The sequence below is a fragment of the Emys orbicularis genome, chromosome 4 (genome assembly GCF_028017835.1).
Source record: "Emys orbicularis isolate rEmyOrb1 chromosome 4, rEmyOrb1.hap1, whole genome shotgun sequence".
NCBI lineage: Eukaryota > Metazoa > Chordata > Testudines > Emydidae > Emys > Emys orbicularis.
In genome coordinates this window covers 48,035,574-48,062,378 of record NC_088686.1, presented here as the reverse complement: position 1 = coordinate 48,062,378, position 26,805 = coordinate 48,035,574, and the positions used below count along the sequence as shown (strand labels likewise).

The 26,805-nt window shown below is 41.6% G+C and overlaps 1 protein-coding gene across 3 annotated transcripts; it reads left to right on the top strand.

Annotated features, from left to right (window-relative positions):
- The first annotated feature begins 3,872 nt into the window (after positions 1-3,872).
- PSMA6 (proteasome 20S subunit alpha 6) lies at positions 3,873-22,872 on the top strand. Of its 3 annotated transcripts, none has more exons than XM_065402309.1 (7): positions 3,873-4,090; positions 13,556-13,650; positions 15,280-15,361; positions 15,687-15,842; positions 17,697-17,875; positions 21,612-21,706; positions 22,667-22,872. In XM_065402309.1, exons 3-7 carry the CDS (start codon positions 15,346-15,348, stop codon positions 22,722-22,724), a joined length of 504 nt encoding a protein of 167 aa, XP_065258381.1. In that variant the 5' UTR covers positions 3,873-4,090; positions 13,556-13,650; positions 15,280-15,345; the 3' UTR covers positions 22,725-22,872. The 3 variants fall into 3 exon arrangements, with proteins under 3 accessions (XP_065258381.1, XP_065258379.1, XP_065258380.1); XM_065402307.1 differs by having other exon boundaries at positions 3,933-4,094; XM_065402308.1 differs by lacking the exon at positions 3,873-4,090 and having other exon boundaries at positions 13,579-13,650; positions 15,264-15,361.
- Positions 22,873-26,805: the final 3,933 nt, after the last annotated feature.

The window sequence follows — 26,805 nt, the reverse complement described above, 5'->3', positions numbered from 1 at the left end:
CCGCACTTGGGGTGATGGGGCTTGGGCAGGCTCAGGCTTTGGTTCCCCCCTCCTGGGGTCGTGTAGTAATTTTTGTTGTCAGAAGGCGGTCGCGGTGCAATGAAGTTTGAGAACCCCTACTATTGGGGAAAGTGCCAGTGTATTTTAATGCACAGAGAGACTTTTTGTTCTCCTGTAATAAATTCAAAAAAGTAATTTTTTAAAGGCATGAAATATACAACACGATCCAAAATGCAGATGCAAACATGCAGCATTTCGCCAAAGAGACATATTCCACCTAGTTCTATTATATTAAAAGGGAAATGGTATTGGAACATAGCTTTCCCAGCTCTTTTAATGACATAATTGCAAAATAAAATAATAATAATTCCCAGCAGGAGAAATCCAATGCCAACAGAGGATTATGTTCATGGCTTTATGGTGGGGAATTTCCCTCTGTACTAGATACTGATATAGAGAATCAGTCTTTCAAATGTCTTGCGGTATGATGATGCGGCTCTGGAAAAATATTGTCCAGAAATAAAAGCCCAAACTTCTATTCTGAGGTCAATAGATTTCCTTCTTTTAAAAGAGAACTTGACGGACATATTTTATTACAAAAACAAATTCTTTAAAAATATTATTTTGAGATGTAGTTTTTTATATGAAAGAGTTTTTTCTGAGACCAAATTTTCTGAAATTTTTGATGAATAATTTCTAAACATGTCAAATGTGAACCACAGCAGTTTTTCAGTGTTCAGAAAATATTAGACTGCAGGGATGTTAGTTTGTGAGTGTATATCACAACTTAAGAGTTTTGTCACAATTTGGCAATAGTATTGGAACACAATTCACTCTCACCTTCACAGCAGGATCAAACCATGTTTTATTTACAACCATAGTTGCTAAGTTTTAAAAATGCAGTAATTTGTTCATAGTGTAGAGCAACTTAAAGCTGTAATGATTTCTGATTGAGAAAAGCTCAACTGTAGTCCAAGTAAGCGACTATTTTCCTGTTGTTACCTAAATGTGTTTGGGATCAGGAAAGGGTAATAACATTGTTGCAATTTGTGCAAGTCTAAAGCTCTGTTTTAATTAAGCTAAGACAAGCCGTGGTGGTGTGTTTTTAAACCAATGGCAGAAACTACAGTGATCTCTAAAACTTCTTGCTTTTTCCTTTCTCTATTAAAGTGAAAAAAAAATCCAAAATGTATTGCCTTTGAGCAATGCCTTCTACATGCCTTCGAGCAATACATTTTCTTTCTGCACGCATTGGATGCTGGGCATCCTACATTCCCTCTGAGCACATTTGCCTTGTCTATCCTCTTTATCTTCTGTCCATATTGTCTCCCCCTTCATACCCTTTCTGTTTGTTTTCCTTTGCTTTGAGTGCAAGGGATTTTGTTGTTCTTTTACTCCTCCTGGTTGGGTATTGATTCCCTGTCCCTCTCCCTTTCCTCACTCAAACAAGTACATCTGCCTTTTAGGGGAGGTTGGTCGGAGGTGGTGTAGTTTGATGCCCATCTGGTCTGAGGGCTGAACTGAGCACCATCGGTGCAAAAACACTAGGGTCACGGTAGCCTTTTTGATTAATCTTGTGAGGTGCTCAGATAATTCAGTGTGATTTTGTCTCTTGTGATTTTTGTCATGAGTTTTGCAATATTGGCTTTTCTTAAAGCCAGAGATCTTGAAGTCGGGAATTTACATAAGAATCTCAACTTTCATTTTGAAAAAGTTTCTAGCCCTCATAATTATGGAGTAAAGCTAGAAATTGTGACCTCTAAAGTCTCAAACATACAAAAAAGCCCAGAAAGCAAATAAAAAGAACCCATATATTATTTTTAAAATGTAAGATTTTTTAAACCAATCTTGACTTTTTAGGAACTTATCTAATGATTTTTGATTGCTTGGGCTAGATAATACTGCTTCAGAGACAGAGGCTGGGAATGTGTTAAAAATACATCTAAAAAACCCTTTCAAGGTCAAAGGTGTTTGGTGTATTTGGAGAAGCATCCTTTTTTTTTTTTTTTTTTTTAAGGTGTCTTTTTTAAAGTAATAAGTGTAGCTGTAGCTATATTTGTGGTTACCACTGGGAGGGAGAAGAGGTGGTCTGTTTGCAAAGATCCAGCCACTCCTATAGTTAGAAGAGCATGTTCACAGGGGAAGTAGAATGGATCCAGGGTCATGCAACTTCCCAAACTGCTTTTCTCTGCCTTGGGAGGATCAACATCCCAACTTGTCCGAGGCCAGAGTTTTCCAAATTGTATACTGCTGGTTGTACATGAGTTTGTACATGTTCCATCCATCTGCTTCACACCAGTTCTTTTGGAAGGTGTAGGTGAACCAACATGTGAGAGCTACAAGCCTGATCTGTCACACGGTGCTCCCAAAATGTAGGAACTGCATATTGGGGGTATCTGTGTGGCCACTCTATGAGTCTTCAATATGCAACAGGGGCTGGGTGGCAGCAATAAATTGCAATAGTGCAATCATCTCCTGAGTCTGAGGACAGCTGGATTTGTTGGCCCTCAGTTTCCCAGACAGCCTTGCCCATGTGAACACCGGTGTCCCATGCCTCACTGGTGAATTACATTATTAAACTTTTAAATATTGCAACTTTAGGGTTACCATATTTAAAAAATAAAAAAAGAGGACACTCCACGGGGCCCTAGCCCCGCCCCTTTCCCAACCCCGGCCCGGCCCCAACTCCGCCCCTTCCCCAAAGTCCCCACCCTAACTCCGCATCCTCCCCTGAGCGCCCGCATTCCCCCTCCTCCCTCCCAGCCACGCGAAAAGGGCTGCCCGAGTGCTACCGGCTTCACGGTTTGCCGGGCAGCCCCCAGACCCTGCGCCCCCGGCCGGCGCTTCCCCAGCGCAGCTGGAGCCCGGGAGGGGAAGCGCCTGGGGGCGCAGGGTCTGGAGGCTGCCCGGCAAACCGTGAAGCCGGTAGTGCTCGGGCTTCGGGCAGCCCCCATGCCTCTGGACCCCGCGCCCCTGGCCGGGCACTTCCCCTCCCGGGCTCCGGCGGCTGCTGTGCTCCCTGAACTCCTGGGCTCTGGAAGCGCTGAGCTGCCCGAGCGCTACCGGTTTCGGGCAGCCCCCATGCCTCTGGACCCTGCGCCCCCGGAGCCCGGGAGGGGAAGTGCCTGGCCGGCGGCGCAGGGTCCGGAGGCATGGGGGCTGCCCGAAGCCGGTAGCGCTCGGGCAGCTCGGCGCTTCCAGAGCCCAGGAGTCAGGGAGCACAGCAGCCCCCAGCGCCCGCTCTAAGGTAAGCCAGGGAGTATTTTTCCCGGACATGTTTGGCTTTTTGGAAATTCCCCCCGGACGGGGGTTTGATTACCAAAAAGCCGGACATGTCCGGGAAAAACCGGACGTATGGTAACCCTATGCAACTTCCAAGCCAATGTGGACGGGTGGCAATGCTCCCACACCCAGGACAGGCTAGGTTAGGCTGTGGTGGCAGCCCAGTTTCCCCGCTGGCAAAAGGGGATGATGCTGGCCACCTCCAGCCCTAATAGGGCCATCACCAAAGGGTGCAGCGCCCCCCCTCCCCCAGGCCGGCCCTGTGCGCTAGGGGCAGGTGCAAAGGTCACAGCGACCTCCCTGCCTGAGCAGGCGAGAGCCAGCACCCCCCCCCCCGCCAGAAAGAGGACAGCAGAGCGCCTGCGCAGTGAAGGGGCGCTAATTGCCGTTTTGTTTGCATGCTCAGTATCAAAGCACCTCACGCTCCTGCGTCTGCGGAGTAGGCGGGGGTTTGTAGCTGCATGGGGGGAGGGGAGGCGAGGCTGTTGATTGCACGCATGCGCAGAGGAGGGAGCGCGTGCTGTCGCAGCGTGTCGCGACTATACGCGAGCTAGCGGCTCCTCGGCCCTGGCGGATCGATGGTGTGTTATTTGCGCCTGCGCGGAGGAGCACGTGTTTGCGTGTCCCGGAAGCACTCCCTGTCCCAGAGCGGCTCCCAGACTCAGGCTGGTGGGAACGGGCCTTGCACGCTGCGTTACCGGCCGGTTCCCTGCGCCGCTGCCGCCTTCCCCCCACCATGTCCCGAGGCTCCAGCGCCGGCTTCGACCGCCACATCACTATCTTCTCCCCCGAGGGCCGCCTCTACCAAGTAGGTGAGTGTCCGGCCTGGCAGCCGCCGAACTGCCCCGTCATGGTGCAGGCCGGGCCCACCCCGCTCCGGGGCGCCTGTGCGGGTTGCTCCAGGGGCGCTCGGGTCTGATGCTGCCGAGATTGGGGTGACGCTGCCGCCGTTTCCCGGGGCGGGGGGTTGCAATAGGGGCAGCGTCCCAGCGCGGACTGCACCGTCATGGGGGGCGGGAGCTCAGCACGCCCCTCCCCCCACAAACGCTTCTGGGGCGCGGAGGCTGCAACGCGCCCACGAGATGCCCCGACGCACAGCTCGCGGGGGAGCGTAACCAGCCCGGCAGGGTCGCCCCCATCATCTTCCTTCCCTAGCGCGGGGGCAGCGGCTCCGCAAAATCCACCCCCACCCCAGCAAAGTCCTCTCCGCACCGTGGGGGGCATTGTAAAACGCCCTGCTTCCGAAATCCATCCCCGGGTGAGAGTCTCCTCTTCTCTCGGTCCCCAGCCCAGGATGAATAAAACTATAATGCCCAATCTAGGTTATACGGTGCCCATCACCATGATGTCAGGGTACCTACAGTGTCCCTATTTTAGGAGACAGATTTGAAAGGGCGGAGTTGTGTACATGAGAATATGCCACCAGTTTAATTTGAAGTGTGTTTTTAAACAAATTTACTTAAACCAGTGGAGAAACATGTTGGGACTTCTCAACACTACTTTAGTACAAATAAAGTAAATATGTGATTATCAAATAGGTTGTAAAGAGCTTTTTTGAAATTATATCCTCTCCATAGTCACTAGCATAATCATATCTGTAGAAAACTTGTTGAAAATGGTTTACTGGCTATATAGATTATTCTTTTTGTACAAATAGGCCTAGTTCTGTGTGTTAATGGAGCAAGAGTTTAATGCCTTTGGAAAAGTATGTATTCAAATTAAAATGTATTAAAATTGACTAAGGTGTGCCTATGTTATAAGGAACTGTTTGATGCAAAGGGCCAGATTTTCAAGGGGGCCTTAGCCTAGCCTTTGTGCTTGCATGCCATTAGATATGCAAATATGTGCATGCATGCTCAGTGTGCTGTCATTTGGTCTACATGTGTGATAGAACTTACATGTGCACTAGTGTGGGCAGGTAATAGGGCATGAAAATGCACATGCAGATCTTTGTATACACAAAGTTGAGCAGCACAAAGAGAGGTGACTTTGAAAATTTGGCTAGAAATGTCAGTTTAGTTCTTGTATAGTGCTGTCCATTTTAAATGTGCTGTACAAAGATTAACTGATAAATGCACCCTTACGCCTTAGTCCAGTGATTCTCAACCTGTTTACCATTGTGGGCTGCACATGCAGCTCTCTGTGTTATGTGGGCCTCAGTCACACTATGTATGCTATCTGTTGGCCCTGAGGTTGTCACATGGGCCGCAGTTGTGTGTTGATTGGGCCACAAGCAGCCCGTGGGTGGAGAACCCATTGCCTTAGTCAAATGCAGCAGTTACTCCCCTAGTTATCCAACCCAAGCTGGTGTTGAAAATAGTTGTCCCACTAGAGTAATAGAAATCAACAATGTTTAAGGCCTGGGCTACACTAAAATATTAGGTTGACCCAGCTATGTCGCTCGAGTGTGTGAAAAATCCGCACCTGAGTGGCGTAGTTAAGCCAACCTAACCCCCCCAGCATAGATAGCGCTAGGTTCATGGAAGAATTCGTCTGTTGACCTAGCTACTTGGGGAGGTGGATTACCTACACTAATGGGAGAACCCTGCCTGTTGATGTAGGTAGTGTCTACATTGAAGCACTACAGTGGTGCAGCTGTAGCATTTCAAGTGTAGATTAAGTGTAGTATAGGGAGCGCAAGAGTAGTAAGAGGGTTTCCTGCATTCTGAAGGTACCATTGATGCTAAAAGCAAGTGTATGATAAATTTGTCTTTATTTATTTTATGTAATGCGTGTAGTGTGGTGTTAATGTATATGTTTTTACAAACAAATATGTATGTAAACACTTAAAATATTTATGAATCAATTAAACTGTGCTATGGAGCCATCATTGAGAATCATAGGAAACACAGCTTTATCACATTTGTTAGAACAAATCCATTTAGTTTGATTAATATTGAATATTTTTGGGAATGCATTTCAAGTTCGTCACAAGTGCTTTTTTTATTTAAAAAAAGAAAATGTAATCAAATTTTAAAAAAGCCTCCAGAAGTAAAGTTAGTAAAGGGATGGATCACTTGATAAGTTCCCCTGTTCTATTCACCAGCCTCTGTTGGAAGACAGGATACTGGGTTAGATGGACCATTGGTCTGACTCAGTATGGCCATTCTTATGTTAAATTTAGTCATGAACTCTCTGATTATAAATGGTACAAAAGAACACATCTTAATGTAGGGAACAATCTGCATCAGTCACTTGGACATCCCCTTGGTAGCTTAATAATTTGTCTTATCTCCAATTTGATTTTCTCTTGCTCTTTGATGTCCTAGTACAGTTTTTCCACTGATGATGCCACTGCCATACTTGTATAACTATTTTCCATTTGAATATTAGCATACAGGGGACTTTTTTTTAGTTTGTGCTGCATGTCATTAGGGTGTCATAGAATCATAGAAATGTAAAGGTGGAAAGGACCTCGAGGTCATCTCGTCCAGCCCCTTGCACTGATCAGGACCAACTTTACCTAGACCAGGGGTCAGCAACCTTTCAGAAGTGGTGTGCCGAGTCTTCATTTATTCACTCTAATTTAAGGTTTCGCGTGCCAGTAATACATTTTAACGTTTTTAGAAGGTCTCTTTCTATAAGTCTATAATATAGAACTAAACTCTTGTTGTATGTAAAGTAAATAAGGTTTTTTAAAATGTTTAAGAAGCTTCATTTAAAATTAAATTAAAATGCAGAGCCCCCCGGACCGGTGGCCAGGACCCGGGCAGTGTCAGTGCCACTGAAAATCAGCTTGCATGCCGCCTTCGGCACGCATGCCATAGGTTGCCTACTCCTGACCTAGACCATCACTGGCAGGTGTTTGTTTAACCTGTTCTTAAAAACCTCCAATGATGGGAATTCCACAACTCCCTTGGAAGTCTATTTCAATGCTTAATTATCCTTATAGTTAGTTAATATCTAAATCTCCCTTGCTGCAGCTTAAGCTGATCTTTGAAGGTGAGACAAGAAGCAGATATGGAGAATAATCAATTGCCATCTTTTTTAATAATAGCTCTTAACATATTTGAAGACTGTTTTCAGGTCCCCCCAAAGTTGTCTTTTCTCAAGGTTTTTAAACCTCTTATCTTTTTTGTTCCTTTTCCTCTGGACTTGCCCCAATTTGTCCACATCTTTCCTAAAGTGTGCAGTCCAGAACTGGACACAGTACTTCAGCTGAGGCCTTACCAGTGCCAACTAGAGCAGGAGAATTACCTCCTGTGTCTTGCATGCAACATTCCTGTTACTACAGCCCAGAATCTTAGCTTGTTTCAAAACTGGGATCACATTGTTGACACTCATTCAATTTGTGATCCACTATAAACCCCCAGATCCTCTTCAGCAGTACTACTGCCTAAACCAGTTATTCCCCATTTTGTATTTGTGCATTTGATTTTTCTTCCTAAGTGTAGAACTTTGCACTTGTCTTTACTGAATTTCATCATGTTGATTTCAGACTGTTTCTCAAAATTGTCAAGGTCATTTTGAATTCTAATCCTGTCCTCCAAAGTGCTTGCAATCCCTCCCATCTTGGGGTCATCTGTAAACTTTATAAGCATACTCTCTACTCCATTAACCAAGTCATTAATGAAATTATTGAATAGTACTGGACCCAGGGCAGACCGCTGTGGGACCCCACTAGATAACGTTCCCCCAGTTTGACAGCAAACCATTGATAACTATTCTTTGTGCAGTTTTTCAATCAGTTGTGTGCCCACATTATTGTAATTTTAATCTGGACCGCATTTCCCTAGTTTGCTTATCAAAATGTCATGTGGGACTGTGTCAAAAACCTTACTACAATTAAGATGTATCATATCTCCGGCTTCTCCACTAGGCCAGTAAACCTGTCAAAGAAGGAAATTAGGTTGGTTTGGCATGATTTGTAATCTATGCTGACTATTACTTTAAACTCTGTTCTCCAAATGCATATAAATTGATTGTTTAATAATTTGTTCCAGTATCTTTCCAGGTATTGAAGTTAGGTTGACTGGTCTATAATTCCCATAAAGTAATCAAAATAAAATGAGAATTTAGCATTCTAGGTTTGCTAGGTGATTACCTGAAGTAGTTGGGGGGAGGGAATTAGCTCCAAAGTAATAGAATGTGACTTGGCTACTCAGAAATAATATTTTTAATTAATCAGTTTTCAGGTTGACTCTTCACTTACTTGGATGGCCCATGAATGTTTGTTAGTTCCAAACGCTTGTGTTGGCTGCCATACCAATGAAAAAACATAAACCACTGATTTGTGTAATGCTAGACTGTCCAGATACTGTACTTTTCATTCTAAAAGTGTTCTCAGTTGTGCATTATCTTACTAGCAAACTTCTTATGTATTGGGGAGAGATTGGGCAGTCTCTGGAATTCCTTGCCAAGTCAAGAGGATTTTCTCTACTATATAGCACGTACACAATTATTTTCTGCAGTTATTACCATTTCTCTTCCCCACCTCACTTTCTCGACCTTTCTCAGTCCCCATCTCTCATAAGAACATAAGAAAGGCCGTACTGGGTCAGACCAAAGGTCCATCTAGCCCAGTATCTGTCTACCGACAGTGGCCAATGCCAGGTGCCCCAGGGGGAGTGAACCTAACAGGCAATGATCAAGTGATCTCTCTCCTGCCATCCATCTCCATCCTCTGACGAACAGAGGCTAGGGACACCATTCTTACCCATCCTGGCTAATAGCCATTTATGGACTTAGCCACCATGAATTTATCCAGTCCCCTTTTAAACATTGTTATAGTCCTAGCCTTCACAACCTCCTCAGGTAAGGAGTTCCACAAGTTGACTGTGCGCTGCGTGAAGAAGAACTTCCTTTTATTTGTTTTAAACCTGCTGCCTATTAATTTCTTTTGGTGACCCCTAGTTCTTGTATTATGGGAATAAGTAAATAACTTTTCCTTATCCACTTTCTCAACATCACTCATGATTTTATATACCTCTATCATGTCCCCCCTTAGTCTTCTCTTTTCCAAACTGAAGAGTCCTAGCCTCTTTAATCTTTCCTCATATGGGACCCTCTCTAAACCCTTAATCATTTTAGTTGCTCTTTTCTGAACCTTTTCTAGTGCTAGAATATCTTTTTTGAGGTGAGGAGACCACATCTGTACACAGTATTCGAGATGTGGGCGAACCATGGATTTATATAAGGGCAATAATATATTCTCAGTCTTATTCTCTATCCCCTTTTTAATGATTCCTAACATCCCGTTTGCTTTTTTGACCGCCTCTGCACACTGCGTGGACATCTTTAGAGAACTATCCACGATGACGCCAAGATCTTTTTCCTGACTCGTTGTAGCTAAATTAGCCCCCATCATGTTGTATGTATAGTTGGGGTTATTTTTTCCAATGTGCATTACTTTACATTTATCCACATTAAATTTCATTTGCCATTTTGTTGCCCAATCACTTAGTTTTGTGAGATCTTTTTGAAGTTCTTCACAATCTGCTTTGGTCTTAACTATCTTGAGTAGTTTAGTATCATCTGCAAACTTTGCCACCTCACTGTTTACCCCTTTCTCCAGATCATTTATGAATAAATTGAATAGGATAGGTCCTAGGACTGACCCTTGGGGAACACCACTAGTTACCCCTCTCCATTCTGAGAATTTACCATTAATTCCTACCCTTTGTTCCCTGTCCTTTAACCAGTTCTCAATCCATGAAAGGACCTTCCCTTTTATCCCATGACAGCTTAATTTACGTAAGAGCCTTTGGTGAGGGACCTTGTCAAAGGCTTTCTGGAAATCTAAGTACACTATGTCCACCGGATCCCCCTTGTCCACATGTTTGTTGACCCCTTCAAAGAACTCTAATAGATTAGTAAGACACGATTTCCCTTTACAGAAACCATGTTGACTATTGCTCAAGAGTTTGTTTTTCTATGTGTCTGACAATTTTGTTCTTTACTATTGTTTCAACTAATTTGCCCGGTACCGACGTTAGACTTACCGGTCTGTAATTGCCGGGATCACCCCTAGAGCCCTTTTTAAAAATTGGCGTTACATTAGCTAACTTCCAGTCATTGGGTACCGAAGCCGATTTAAAGGACAGGTTACAAACCTTAGTTAATAGTTCCGCAACTTCAAATTTGAGTTCTTTCAGAACTCTTGGGTGAATGCCATCTGGTCCCGGTGACTTGTTAATGTTGAGTTTATCAATTAATTCCAAAACCTCCTCTAGTGATACTTCAATCTGTGACAGTTCCTCAGATTTGTCACCTACAAAAGCCAGCTCAGGTTTGGGAATCTCCCTAACATCCTCAGCCGTGAAGACTGAAGCAAAGAATCCATTTAGTTTCTCCGCAATGACTTTATCATCTTTAAGCGCTCCTTTTGTATTTTCATCGTCAAGGGGCCCCACTGGTTGTTTAGCAGGCTTCCTGCTTCTGATGTACTTAAAAAACATTTTGTTATTACCTTTGGAGTTTTTGGCTAGCCGTTCTTCAAACTCCTCTTTGGCTTTTCTTATTACACTCTTGCACTTAAGTTGGCAGTGTTTGTGCTCCTTTCTATTTGCCTCACTAGGATTTGACTTCCACTTTTTAAAGGAAGTCTTTTTATCTCTCACTGCTTCTTTTACATGGTTGTTAAGCCACGGTGGCTCTTTTTTAGTTCTTTTACTGTTTTTCTTAATTTGGGGTATACATTGAAGTTGAGCCTCTATTATGGTGTCTTTAAAAAGGGCCCACACAACTTGCAGGGATTTCACTTTAGTCACTGAACCTTTTAACTTTTGTCTAACTAACCCCCTCATTTTTGTATAGTTCCCCCTTTTGAAATTAAAGGCCACAGTGTTGGGCAGTTGAGGTGTTCTTCCCACCACAGGGATGTTGAATGCTATTGTATTATGGTCACTATTTCCAAGCGGTCCCGCTATAGTTACCTCTTGGACCAGCTCCTGCGCTCCACTCAGGATTAAATCTAGAGTCGCCTCTCCCCTTGTGGGTTCCCGTACTAGCTGCTCCATGAAGCAGTCACTTAAAGTATCGAGAAATTTTATCTCTGCATTTCGTCCTGAAGTGAAATGTTCCCAGTCAATATGGGGATAATTGAAATCCCCCACTATTATTGAGTTCTTAATTTTGATAGCCTCTCTAATTTCCCTTAGCATTTCATCATCACTATTACTGTCCTGGTCAGGTGGTCGATAATAGATCCCTAATGTTATATTTTTACTAGAGCATGAATATTTTTACTAGAGCATCTCTCCAGTTAGAGAACTGGATTAGATGGGAGTGCTATTCTTAGGATCTAACTGTTACAGCACCTTCACTGGCTTGAAGGGTGGTGGTTGTGTGTGTTTATGCTTCTGCAATATTCCTAGCCTCTTGCCATCCAGGGAACCAGAAACTTGGGAATTGAACATGGCAGTGCAAAGCTCTTTCACTCACTTGCCATACCCAAGTTAGTCAAATGCTGAATCCCGTTGGGTTAGAGAAAGAACTGTGGTTCTGCATAATTACAAAATACTATTGCAGTATAATAACTGAATTGGGACAATCTGATTTGAAAATAAGAAAACTGTTTTAGATTTAGGATATAGATTTAACATGGGGACAAACGAGTCAGTATGTGTAGTTTTGCTAAATTAAATGTTGAAAACAATTGGGTAGCACATAGAATGTGACTGTGTGCGCTATATGGAAGAGCTGACTTCAGGAAGAACTTTGTCGTTTACTTCCCAAAGCTGAGAAACTTGCTGCTGAAATGATGCATGGAAGCTTGGAGAAGGCAACAGTTCTTTTCATAAGCACCCCTTGTTGCTGTTAACTTGCCTCAGAGTACGGGCATTTACTTGTCTTCTATTGTGTCAGCCTTAGAAAGGGGAGGTTTCTTTCAAGTAGAATTTGTTGCATAGGTGTGTTTCAAAATTTCCTCTTTTCTCATTGTTGTGAAGTTCTGCATGCTGTGCAGAGCCTGCTGCAGTTTGAATACATATGCACAGTACCACTGAAATGCTGAAGGATGAAAGAGCCTGTATAAATGTCAAATACTATTGCAATACAATTACTTAATTGGGACAAGTTAAATTGCAAAAAAGGCTTTCTTCGGATGTCTCCCTGAAAACTGAGGTAGAGCAATTTATAATGAATACTTAATCAGAACATTATTAGCATAAATTTTGTTTACTAGTTACAAATTTAGCTAGTGCCAATAGTTAAGTGGTTGATAAGTAGGTGTTATGTAAATATGAATTTATAAGCTCTCATCTTTTAATATGCAAGTTACCAAATAAAAATCACGGGGAACTTGCTTGTTCTTAGGTGCTTGGGAGGGCATAGTCAACAGCAGCATGGTTTAAGAGATGGAGCCAAATAATTCTAGATAATTGAATTTACAACTTGAGTTGTCGGTTTCTTCTAGGTAAATATAAATAAAATAAATAATAAAATTCCTTTTTGGGGATTAAAGTCATTAATGCAGTGTTAAGATGCAGAATCCAGAAAATGTTGAGGTACTGCTGAAAGCTCAACCTTGATTTCTGGGCCCCTTGTGATTTTCTTGTTATATAGTCTCTCTGACACAAATTGTTTCCATTGATTAAGTGCGGTGTATGTAATATAATAAACAGGAATTGCTTATTCATTCTTACAGTAAATTACAGTACAGGCTTGAGTTTTGATTTAATAAGTCTTAATTAATATCTAATCCGGTGGCTTTAAAATTATAACCATTTACTTTCTGCAAGTGGAAAGGTTTTTTTATTCAGTTTTTTACATAGGTTCCAGGTTAATGTTTTAACATTGGGCCATTTCAATCAACCACTGAACTGCTTTTCCTCTAATTGGCTTGTTTTGCAGATCTTGTTAAGACTTAAAAATCAAGCCAAGCATAAGTACTTGGCACTGTAGTGTAGCTTACTATATGTAAGGTTTATAATAAACTGTATTTTATATGCTATATTTAATATAACTTTACCACCTTCAATAAGTTAAGGTTGAACTTTCAAACTTAAATCTGACTTGACTGCCTGATTGTTGTTTTTTTTTTTATTAAACCTTTATGTTGCTTGCCTGCTCTCTGGCAGAGACACAGAATTTCTTGTTTCAAATTTTAAAAGGGAGAGCAACACCAATGCCTAATACTGTTCAGCACTCTAATTGAACAGAGGAGAGTCAAACTCAGTATTTTTGTCCATTGGGACAAGCTATTGCAAACAAGAGGGCTCAATCCCCAGTGGGATATGTGTGTGTGTGTGGGGTGGACTTGCAGGCTCTGCCCCAAACATATTAGTGGCAATGGTACAAGTATTTCTGATTATTTTTATATGTATCTTTCTAGAATATGCTTTTAAGGCTATAAACCAGGGTGGCCTTACATCAGTAGCTGTTCGTGGGAAAGATTGTGCAGTAATTGTAACACAGAAGAAAGTACCTGTAAGTAAAACAAACACAAACCTATTTTTGGAATGTGAATAGTAAATTTAGTGAAATTATCAGCCGTGTGTCTGTGAATTAAACCCATGGTTTTCAAACTGCGAGTCACGACCCAGTAGTGAGTTGCGGAATGTAAGGCACTGGGTCGCGGTGGCTCTTGTCAGCACCGCCGATCAGTCCGTTAAAAGTCCCGTCGGCGGTGCTGCCCGGCTAAGGCAGGCTAGTCCCTACCTCTTCTGACACTGCGCTGCGCCCCGGAAGCGGAGGGCCACAGAGCTCCGCGCACTGCCCCGAGCACCAGCTCCGCACTCTCTTTAGCCGGGAACCAGCCAATGGGAGCTAGGGAGGGTGGTGCCTACGAGCTGGACCTGCTGCTGGCCACTTCCGGGGTGCAGTGCAGTTCGCGGTGCCAGGACAGGCAGGAAGCCTGCCTTAGCTGCACCGCTGACTGGGAGCCACCGGAGGTAAGCCCGCGCCCCAATCCCGCACTTCAACACCCTGCCCCAGCCCTGAGCCCCTTCCTGCACCCAAGCCCCTCATTCCCGGCCCCAGCCCAGAGCCCTGACCCCCTCCTGCACCCCAACCTCCGGCCCCAGCTCCATTGGGTCACAGGCATTAACTATTTCCTTCAACTGGGTCACCAGAAAAAAAGTTTGAAAACCACTGAATTAAACAATACCTGTTTGCCATTGTGCCTGCCCTGACTTGCCTCCCCTTTGCTGCTCAAGCGTCTTCTCAGCACCCCAACTCCACACCACTTAATTTCATTATTGCAAAGCCCTGGACCACCTGAGAATACATCTGTCTTTGAGGTGTGGGACTGTTTACCTGTGCATTTTTCCCAGTCCTACTCTTCTGAAACCTTACCTGTAAAGCACTGTATCAGTGGTACAGAGAGCAAGACTTCAGTAAATGTCTGTCAGCACATTGGATGGAGTGACACAGCGATGCTGAGGAAGAGAAGCCGGCAAGATGAGAAAAATTTAACTCCTAATTTGAAGAGCAGCAAACATACTAGGGGTTCCTAAATATTTGTATAGGGATCCTCAAAATTGTCCTGGGGAGGAGGATTTCATCTTCCTCCATTTCCCCTCAGTGACTAATCTTTGACGAATGTTGGGCTGTGTCCCCTTCTTCCTTTGCTACCTATTTATGACTGATCACTTGAATATAGTAGTAGAAATTCTTCCCACGTTTCTGCAGAACAAGATACTAGGAACTTATAATGGAAGTTCAGCGACTCTTTGCAAATGCAGTGTTATGTTGGAACTTCCCCCTTTTCCATGCTGAGAGTAGATAATGGAGTGCTTGGAAGACAGTTTCCACCTTAATTTTCTGATTTCTGCCTCTTGTTGGCCTGAGGGCAGGTCTACACTTAAAATGCTGCATTGATACAGCTGCACCACTTAAGTGAAGACGCTCCTACACTGACGGGAGAAGCTTTCCCATCAACATAGCACTGTTTGCATGGGGAGGTTACAGTCGGTATAACTGCGTTGCTCGGGGTGGGGGGATGTTTTTCCCCTGTAGTGTAGACCTGGCCTCAGTGATCTGATATTAATATGTCTTTTATATGTGGGTAAAGGACTATTGTTTCTTTTAAATTATTTCAGTATTTTTGTCCATTAGGACAAGTTATTGGATTCCAGCACAGTGACTCATTTATTCAGAATTACTGAAACTATTGGATGTGTAATGACAGGAATGACAGGTAATTAATTTACCTTCTGCTTAAATATCCAAATTTTTTAAATACTTTTTTCTTTTGTTACTTCATTTCATTTCATGTTATGTTGATATTTGCAAACTCCTGTAATCCAAAACTGGAGATGAGGCTTAAGAGATTTGCTATTTACAAACTGACAATTAGTTTAAATTTAGCACATCAGGATCTTCCAGGATGGAGATCAGATTAGTGCTATCAACAGCATATCCAGCAATGCAATGTGGTGTGTTTTCAAGAACTTTCTCTAAACATTTTTTAGTGGAAGTAATGCTTACTTTAGTGGGAGTAAATATTTTGTCTTTTATATTAGCTGACAGCAGGTCTCAGGTTCAGAGAGCCCGCTACGAGGCTGCTAACTGGAAATACAAGTACGGCTATGAGATCCCAGTGGATATGCTGTGTAAAAGGATTGCAGATATTTCTCAGGTCTACACACAAAATGCTGAAATGAGGCCTCTTGGTTGCTGTAAGTATACTCAAGTGTACCAAATGGATAAATCTAAGAGATACAGATTTTATTTTTTTAAATTAAACATATGGGAACAAATTCTAACCAACTTTTCTAGATATGTAAAATGATATGGGCATAATGTAAAGAGTAGTGGTGACTAATGGTTAAAACAGGGGTGTTGGAGTCTGGACTGTGGGATTATTTTGCTGTTTCTGCTATTGACTCACCATATGAACTCAGGCAAACCATTTAACCTCTGTGTCAATTTTTCTTGTGTAATAGTATTTCCCCTTGGTGTTATGAGTAGAACTGGTTAGACACTTTCTGAGGAAACCTAATTTAATCAAAAAATGATGTTTCAAGGAGGCAAAACGTTTTGGGAAACCTGCCTGCTTTCCGAGTGGGCTGCTTGCAGTCTGGATCCCAGGGTCCATAGCTCCAGAGTAGCCCTGCCTTCAGGGACCATGAAGTATCTGACTCCCTCACGTGGAGCAGGGAGCCTAGCAGCCCTTGGGACTTCTAGGCTCCCAGCTGTGCGGCAGGGAGGGCACCAGAGCACGGAGCCTAGAAGCTCTGAGAGTCTTGCTGTAAGCGTAGCCCCATCAGGCCAGGGCTTCCAGTCTCCCTGCTTGGACCCAGGAGCCTCACCTGTAGCTGAGGTTGGGCTTCCAACTCCACAGCAGGGAGCCTGGAAGCCTAGAGAACCTCCGCTCCAGCAGGGACTCTAAGGGGTTCTAGGATCCCTTCCACAGAGCTTGGAAGTCCCGGGACTGGCTTAAAGGTTCTGCAGCTCTGGGGTAGCCCCAACATGCAGACTTCCCTGGGGCCAGGGACAGGCCACAGGTGGGCTGCAGCAGAGCTGCAGACACTGGGAGCACTAGCAGCAGCTCAATTAAGTTGACATTCTTGTCAGTTTCACAAATTTTATACGGAAACACCATCTTTTGGTGTTTCTGAAAAGTTTCTTGGTTTTGCTGAGAAATTTTGGGAAATTTGGTTTCATTTCAATGCGAAATAACCCCAATTTAAAAAACCCGAAAATTAGTGTAGATCAAAAATACAAGTTTCAACCAGCTCTATTTATGGTGCTTAATCTGTTCAGAGTATTCTGAGGTTTTAATTTACTGTTTTAAAATTGCATACTGAATGTAAATCTCAACTTAGCATCTGTTTATTACGTGTACATGTGTAAAATTAGTAGTTCAAAGATCTTAGATGCTCATCTGATTTTACCAGTGCAGCTTTTAAGATCTACAAGTTTTAATTGTTTTTGAAGTTTTCTTTTCCTTCACTTATTTTTTTTTTTAATCTATGAAATTAAATAGAAATGCAATGTAGTGCAGTGTGAGGCAATATTGTAAAGTTAAAATGTCAGTCAAAAATGTACTTAACTTGACTATGCAATGTATTTGTAAAACTTCCTATTTTTTTCAGGTTAAATGTATGCTTAATTTATGACATTCTACAATAAATAGTACAGGATGTGCACTGCAGCTGATTTTACCTTGTTACTGGAACCTTAACTTTTGTATTACCTGACCTTGTGGCTCTGTTGCAAAGTCAACACTGCATTACATTTTCTGCATTTAATGAATGGTTTGCTTTGTGTGTGATAAAAATCTGGTTTGCTCTAAAATGAGGTACATACTTGGAAATGAGGCACAATTGAGAGGTATGTCACCTTAGTGATAAAGGGGAAACATGAACCTCAGAATAATGGGGCTAGGTCCAAAAAGGTATTTAACTCTGCACTGTCCCAGTTCATACTAGAGGAGAGTCTATGTTCTAAAAGTCAGAATCCCCAATCACATGACACTTCAGTTATATAAAAAAAAAATTTTTTTATTTTTTTTTTATTTTTTTTTTAAGGCATGATACTGATTGGTATTGATGAAGAACATGGCCCTCAGGTATACAAGTGTGATCCTGCAGGTTACTATTGTGGGTTCAAGGCCACAGCTGCGGGGGTCAAACAAACAGAGTCAACCAGCTTTCTTGAAAAGAAAGTGAAGAAGAAATATGACTGGACGTTTGAACAGACAGTAGAGGTAAGCCAGTAGGGGGAAATCAAACTGAGCCAAAAGTGCTCCACTACCTGTAGTACTTGTGTAAAGGGTTATGATGCAAAGAAGTATTGTGTTTCCTCCTTTGTTATGGTGCCCAATGTCACTGCCATAGTAAGCAGCCATTTTCACTAGGAAATAATCTTAATTTTGAAAGTGCTTAAATAGCGCTAACCAAACTGTTTGCCTGTGCTTGTGCTATGCATTTTTTGTATCAGTGTTTCATAAGGCTGTTCATATGCCCAAATGGGGTAATGGCACTAGTGGGACATCTTATTCTGTGTATCGAAAATTCCTTGTAAAACACACAAATCACATACACATTGACATTACTTGCCACCATTTGCCCTCCAATATCTATATATAGTATGCTTTGCCTTAAGGATTTTCTTAATGTTGTCATTGTTTAGTTGTTGGTTGTGTAATATTTTCCTCCTTGTAAACTGACAAAAGTAGTGAAATGTTGTTTTGTTCCACCTACAAGTTCTTTTGAATATAGACAGGCTGTTTTTTCTTTTAGAAATAGGATTCTTATATTGGCACAAACTGAACTAAAGTCATTTATTTGGTTATCAAATTTCAATGCTCCTGGCCTATTACTGCAGAGTCACCATTGCCATTTTAGGTATGTTGGTTGTTCAGGACCCTGCATTGTGGAAGCCAGAAAATCCTGCCACCTCAGTTTGTAGTTGTCATCTTGGATTTGCTCTCTGAAGAGCAAGTCACTGAAGATGGTTTTAAAGGCTTTTAAACCAACCTGCATGCTAGAAAGCACTTTAAAATAGGAAGTTACTGTAGCACCAGTGCTGACAGTTGGTGTTGTGATAAGTGCACATGCTTTTTGCAGCAGCAACACTAGAATCATCTTGGTCAAGGATGCATCCCCTCTAATGCATATGTATATCCATAGGGCTATGAGTAGAAGCCTTGATAGGAAGATACTGACTTCCTGATCCTCCATATTTGGCCTGTTAGAGGGGCAAGGTACTAAAAGTGCAGTTGTGCCAGAGATTATAGTGCTGTTTTCAGCGAGGGAAGTGGTGAGTTTACTCTGCATTTTAGGGCAGACTTTAAAATTACTTTCTGTAAATCAGGTGGGTGTCGGGGGGGGGGGGGGGGGTTCAGTTGTATTTTTCTTTCCTCTGAAACTGACCACAAAACAAGTAGCTCCTAAAAATAAGTTATGGAAGCTAGTATGTCCCCATTGAGCATCAGTCCCACTACACTCTAATCTCTTGTGCATTGGTACTATTTATCCTGCTTTTCCACTGGAGGAAAGATGAAGGGCCAGGAAATCACCCTGATCCTAGCACTAGCTCTGCAGTGTGTGGCTGGGTATAGAAATGCACTGTCCTATGATACTCCATTCAGCAATTGTATGCCCGTTATTGCATATGTGTACATGCAGTAAGTATAAAGCCAGCTATTATGGAAATTATCATTCAAGACACAGCCTTAAAATGTAAACTACTTATAAAATAAGCCAACACTCTATCTTGTGTTTGATAATTTTCCTTACTGTTTCAGCTAAACATAGGAGATTTGAGTTTAAACAATCCTCTTCATGGCCCATCTATTTCTCCTGTCTCATCTTGTTCTTAAGTCATAATGCTGAACTTGTGATACACCAAACACTGCAGTCACATAAACTGTAATAACCTTAAAATAAAATTGACTCCACTGCAGGAATCAACAGGAGATGGCTTATTTAAATACTGATACATGTTTAGAAATGGAATTGAGAGGTTTTTAGCTAAATTGTTTGGGTTTTTCTTCAAGTCTGCACTACTGTGTGAGCTTTTGAAAAGCTTTGTTAGCGTTAGAACATGTTCACACATTGCTTATATTCAGTTATAAATTACAGCCTTATAGGGACAATTAAGCAGTCATAATTTTAACACCCAAAATTATTAGAGCTGAAAACTGTGGTTTTCAAAAGAGCCTTAAGGGTGCTAGGCACTCAAATCTTATTGAATTTCAATGTGACATGAATATCTAACTCCCTCAGACTCCTTTGAATATCCCATCCAAAATAGTTGTCTCAAAAATAAAATTTATTCTTTTGCCATTGTTTCCTGGCATCTTGTATATCACTCACATTGGGCAATTGAAGTAGATTGAGGCTATTCCTAGTCAGTTTCATATTCTGTTTTTAATGCACAGCACTGCAATGTTTTGGAAGCAAATCACTCACTCACTCATGCCCGTCACCCCAATCGGGGTATGGGCCGCCAACCACAGATCTCCAGAGTCCTTTATCCTGGGCCATTTGCTCTAGCTGGTTCCAGGTATAGCCCATTTTTATGCTATCAGCCTGAAGGTCGCGTCGCCAGGTGTTTCTTGGACGGCCTCTTTTCCGCTTGCCTTGGGGGTTCCACCGCAATGCCTGTCTAGTGATGTTGGTTGGCTGCTTGCGTAGTGTGTCCCCACCTTCTCCTTCTAATTTCTTCCTCTGCTGGAAGTTGACGGGTCCTCTCCAAGAGGTAGATGTTGCTGATGGTGTCTGGCCAGCGGATCTGGAGAATCCTTCTAAGGCAACTATTTATGAAGGTCTGGGCTTGAAATGAATGTTTAAATGCAAATGAGTTCCAATCAATTCATAGAAACACTTCTATTGGTGGCTTTTTTTTAAAAAAAAAGGTTGTGTAAAAATATCTTCACAAACCTATATTTTGGGCCTATGTTGACCCTATTAAGTGTTCCTTTTAAAATTTGAGTCAGCCATGATAAATGACTCTGCTGAGCAAAACCAAGAAACCTGATGGCATCTTCATGCTTTTCCAGGATCCTTGTGAAAGGCTGTATGTGTGTTTGATTAAAAAGATTCTTTCATAATCTGGCTTCTACTGGACCCTGCATTGAAGGCATAATTCTACTACAACACGTCAGTTTAGTGTTTCAGAAATTATTGCATTTCTATTTATTTTTCAATTTAAGTAACTAGGAAGATGCCTATCCAAGGCTCTCATCACCCTAATGCACCATTAACAATTCAATTAAATATCAGCAACATTAAAATCAATTCAGCCAGCTAGCCACCTACAAAAGATCTTTTCTGTCCCTTCATCATTATGAGAAGATAGCTTCAACATTACAATTATGACTTCAGTGCAGGATTAAGTATAGAAAGAGAGGTTGAGAGAGAACTTGTAACACATACCTTGGATAATTAGTAAAAACAGAAAAGGTAATAATCATGGTTAAGTGCAGTATTTCTTAAATCCCCAATATGAGGGCATGTTATAAAAAAGAATAACATAAAATAGTAAATGCACAAGTGACTTGTGTATCTGTTTGTGAAAAGCATGGTGGTGACTCCATGTCCTAAAAAAAAAAAAACAGACACATAACCACCAAGGTAAAACTGGCTTGTAATTAAGATGTCTAGATTGTTTTGGTTTTTTTGGTGGTAAATGTGTTCTATTTTCAACTCAAATCAAAAGATTTTAACCTTTGCATGGTAAACAACTTATTGGATTTTCTTATCAGGAAATCCTAAGATACACTGATTATTAAGGGTATCCTTATCTTGTATGTTGTTTGCCTGGGATGAAGAGAGAGACCTGAATTTTGCTACAGGAGCAATTTATATTTGAAAATGTGGGAGTATGTGGGGGAGAGAGGGAGTGATTTAACTTGAAATTGAAAGATGGGTAGGTCTTGACAATATTTTGAGTGCTCTTTTTTCAATATTTATCTTTTATCTAACTTTTACTTTTAGACAGGAATAACTTGCCTGTCTACTGTTCTGTCCATTGATTTCAAACCTTCGGAACTAGAAGTTGGAGTAGTTACAGTTGAAAACCCTAAATTCAGGTAAGTTAAATGACTGTAGTGGAACTTAGTGTGCTTTCCTGGTTATGAATGGCTAATTTTAACTCCATCCCTTCATAAAGGTAGATTAAAATATAGATGGAAATGAAAAGACATGGGGGGGGGGGGGGAATCACTTGCCATTTTCTAAAAATTTGGGGTGGGGGAGAGTTTGGTGACGTCCTTTCAGATCACTCTTTGCAGTTGGGAACTGTGGCCCTACTTTAAGCTCTGACTAGACAGGAAGACTTTAAAAAAAAAAAAATTATATAACATGTTTTTAACCCATGCAAGCATGGTATAACATCAGTTTTTGGGATTTCCTAACTTGAATGCTTGTTAATGCAACATTAAGGGTGAAATAATGCTGGCTTTTTGCATTTCATACATTTTAGGAAGACTAAATGCAAGTTAGCTCAATGTTAAATGGCACAGAAGATTCCCTCCTAACAGGGCACCTACTGCCATGCTCCCCTTTTGCCGCTGCCATTCAAGGGCCCATGCTAAGGCTCTGCCCTTGTATTCCCTGACAGTGGGTGTGTATGCTGGGGGAGGAGGGACTTCCATAATCTGGTCATAGCCATCCTTTCAAGAAAAGAGGACCACAAAATTTGAATCCCCTTTGGAGTAATCGTCCTACTGATTACTTTGGACCACTCTTATTTTTTCCCCCCACCCCAGTACATCATGGTAGCTACCTCATCAGCTTTGCAAGGGTATTACTAATGACCTGTTCTGTCCCACCACTGTCCCCATTGCTCGCCAGGACCCTAGACTCTCCTGTTGGTTTTTCAAAAATAATCAGCATGGCTCATTCATTGCTGTAGCAATTATTTTAAACAGACAAAAGATGCAGCTGTACTACTTACATTTATTTGTGGGGACATTAAAGATGGAAGGTGGTGGGTTAAGGAGAAGAATAAACAAAACTATTTCCAGAATTCTTTTTTCCCCCCCCTTTAGGATCCTTACAGAAGCGGAGATTGATACGCACCTCGTAGCTCTAGCAGAGAGAGATTAACTAGTTTTCCTACTCGCATTGACTGTGCTTCTGGCCAGGATGTTTGGTAAAAAGAAAACACTTATTAATGGCTCTGGATTATGGTTTGAAAATGGAATGCTATATGGTGTATTTTACTCTGTCCAAATAAAACAGAGGTTTTTGAAAACGTTTGGTGTCTGCTTTAATTGCCATACTTTGTTTAAAACGAGCTTGTTTTTTCAGTGCTGTGAATACATAATTCAAAATATTTGATAGATGGAACACTTCTGCAGTAATTTGCCTCTTGCCTAATGGGTTCTTGAAGGAAAATATGGTAATGAACTGATTCCCTAGGTTTGGCATGACTAACTTTTTGTGTCACTATTAACCCAAAATGCTGCCCATGCTCATTTGGGATTGTTATGCTTAGTTCTGATTTTGTCTTGTAATATTTCTGTACGTTTCTGTAGTGCCATTCACTACAAACCTCAGTCTGGCTCCTTAGAGGAAGAATATTCTTTTTTCCCTAAACAGTGCCTTAGGGCAGGACTCTGCCTTTCTGTTCCTTGCTGCTGCTCTGATTTTTACTACAGATGCAGTTAGACCGGTGCCCACAAAGCCTGCTTCAAAACAGGAAGGTAGGAGGCAGAGTTAGAAAATGCCAAACTTGATCTAATTTAAAAAAATAAAAAATTCCAAAGCACTTTTAATATAAAATCAAGGGTTTACTGCTGCTAAATCCTTCAGAATTTAAAGTGCTCAGTGTGGCTTAAAAAAAGATGAGACCTATTCTTTAAAACCATAACATCCCCCTGCCCCTTCTCTCCCCCCTCCCCCATTCTATATGACTGACTTTACCTGTTCATTAATCATGATCAGTGTTGCATGTGAGCTGTGAAAAGGAAAGACATTTACTACAATCATTTCTTTTATAAGGTATCACCGTGTTGTCTCTGTAGACTACCTGATTCAAGGTCATGGTTTTGTGTGGAGCATAGCAACTACCTTGCTGTGCTTTGTTGGAAGTCAGGCCATTGAGACCGACCCAGCTATTGGTTAACCACATTCAGCTGGTAAATGAAATGACAAGGCTTTACTTTTCCAGTAAGCATTCTGGCTATAATTCGGTTCTTTTAGAAGGTATGTGTTAGAGGAAGAGCAGGGGAACCCAGGGGTGGATTGAGTAGACGGGATTCTTTATTGCCGTACTTGTTCCCCTCAACCCAATTGTCGAGTAAACACTGAGTTAATCACATCACACTCTTTTATCTAAGTTAATATGTAAATACCTACATTTACTACAACACCCCCAAACCCCTTATTTAGTAATATGAACGTCCATATACTGAATAAAATAACAGGAGTACTTGTGGCACCTTAGAGACTAACAAATGTATTAGAGCATAAGCTTTCGTGGGCTACAACCCACTTCTTCGGATGCATATAGAGTGAACCATATATTGAGGAGATATATATACACACACATACAGAGAGCATGAACAGGTGGGAGTTGTCTTACCAACTCTGAGAGGCCAATTAAGTAAGAGGAAAAAAACTTTTGAAGTGATAATCAAGATGGCTCAGTACAGACAGTTTGATAAGAAGCAAGTGTGAAAATACTTACAAGGGGAGATAGATTCAATGTTTGTAATGGCTCAGCCATTCCCAATCCCTATTTAGGGATTGGGAATGGCTGAGCCATTACAAACATTGAATCTATCTCCCCTTGTAAGTATTTTCACACTTGCTTCTTATCAAACTGTCTGTACTGAGCCATCTTGATTATCACTTCAAAAGTTTTTTTCCTCTTACCAACTCTGAGAGGCCAATTAAGTAAGACAACTCCCACCTGTTCATGCTCTCTGTATGTGTGTGTATATATATCTCCTCAATATATGGTTCACTCTATATGCATCCGAAGAAGTGGGTTGTAGCCCACGAAAGCTTATGCTCTAATACATTTGTTAGTCTCTAAGGTGCCACAAGTACTCCTGTTATTTTTGCGGATACAGACTAACACGGCTGCTACTCTGAAACCTGTCATATACTGAATGTAATTTTCCCTGCCCCGGTTTACTGTTTACAGCATTATGCAGATTATACAGACATTTTTTCCCTTGAAGATACATTTCTTTGCACTATTTGTAGCTACAAGTTCCCTTAATCAGCAGTTCACAGGGGATGGAGGAAGGGGCCGTGACCCCGAGCTTGTTTAAGTAGCTGGGAAAAGAAGGGACGGGAGAGATAACACTGCTTTACACAAAGAGTATCCTTTAGACCCCCACATTCCTTATGCAGCTACAACACTTATCAATCCTTAATAAGCAGAAAGGAAGGAGATAGGTTGCCATCCTTTCCATCATGCAGAGAAATAGTGCTTGCCTGTGCTTTTATTCCCTAATACCATGCCAGCACACCAGCAGTTTCCCAGGTCTTTACTTAACCCTTACTTATCCCAACAGTATGACTGTTGGTAGCTATTGCACTGTAAGCTTCACCTACAACTTGCAGCGAGCCTCCCAGCCCAGTTGACAGACTTGGGTTGGCTTCAGAGCCCAAGTTGCAACTTCCAAGTGCTGTCTACACAGCTTTTATAGAGCACTAGCATGAACCCCACCAACCTGAGTCTGTCAAGGCAATTTCTTTGTCTTCACCTTGGAAACAAAAGATGAAAAGTCAGGTAGTATGATCAGTAGTATCACTTTCCAATATTTCAGGCACTATTTAATGGAACGGATCTTTGCCCAGTTTGTAGTAGACAAAGCCAGACCACACTGTCTTATTGGAAAGCTTTCAGTAAAGACATTTACTTCCTTGTACAGGAAGCTAGTAAATTGATCCATGCTTATATGCACTCAACACGTTAATGGCATGACCAAGGATATTGCATTCCCCTTACCTCCCTCCCATATATTTGTGGCAAGCCTTGTTAATCTGATAACCTAAGTACCTACAATGAAAAAGTTTTGGTCGGGAGAGAAAATCTGTCATCTGCTATAGGAATTACTGGTACAAAAAAATTTGCTTTAAAAAAGCAAACCAACCCTTTCTTGTAATACTTTAGACTTATTCTCAGCATGGGAGTGTACCTTGCAGACCGAGTTATTAGAAGTAGCTACTAAATTTATATAGCTTGCTGACATGTGGAAAGCAAAAGATTAGCATTGGATTTTTCTCTTACTAGACATAAAACAAAAGCTGCTACTGTTCTGAGAACTTAAAATGACAGGTCACTGCCTGACAGATATAATAGTCTCAGGCTCAGTGAAGCTTATCATGTTAATATGTGAATATGCATGTTTTCTTGTAGCATAATTACCCTGATCATGTATGGTTTTTTAGAGGAGTTAGTTTTCATTTCAGTCATTTTCCAGACAGGATGTCATTAAAGTGTCATAGTTTGTTCCAGCTAATTCTGCAAGTACAGATTTATTTTGTACTGCGTATTTGCTGTAGTAGTCCAAATAACACTTGTAACAATGGAAAACAGCCTGTCCAAAATCTCATAGGAATATGAACTGTGGTCATACTTGTTTGAAATGTCAAAAGTAAAACTATAGAAACACCATAATTTGAAATCAGACTCACTGGGCTAGATTTGTCTATGGAAGAAAAGGATTGAATAATTTTTTGGTCCTTCAATTTTTGCCTAAAGAAATAGTTTCCATTTTGCTCTGCTTTTCTCTATTTCTTGTGCCAATTCCCAAATTTCTGTAGATACAGAAAAACAGCACCTCTGTTGTGTGTGAGATGCATTAAATGTTTAAAGTACACCTGTTCTAAGACTATATGACTACTGTCCCTTTCACCTCATAGGGAAGTGTCCGTTAGCAGGCTTAGTGAGCAGCATTTCAAATAAACACGATACAGAACTGTTGTAAAATTAGCCATCAAAATTTAAAAATAGTCACATCCTCTGGATGACCACAATGCTCACTGAAGGCAATTTTTTTACATTGAGTTATTTGCAGTGACACCTACAACTTCCTTACTCCCACTCAGGAAATAGACCTGAGCATCTCGATAGGAGCTGAATGAGCACAGCTGCTCAACTTGCAGTGACTGTCCAGAAAGCAAACAATGTTGGGGTGTACAAAAATGGGATAGAAAATACCAAATG

Bases quoted from the DNA above. Each gene is read 5' to 3' on its own strand.
- PSMA6 (XM_065402307.1), top strand. From the start codon at position 4,019: ATGTCCCGAGGCTCCAGCGCCGGCTTCGACCGCCACATCACTATCTTC. The intron at 4,095-13,555 runs GTGAGTGTCCGG...GTATCTTTCTAG, and splicing joins GGGCCGCCTCTACCAAGTAG to AATATGCTTTTAAGGCTATA. The intron at 15,362-15,686 runs GTAATTAATTTA...CTTTTATATTAG, and splicing joins TGTAATGACAGGAATGACAG to CTGACAGCAGGTCTCAGGTT.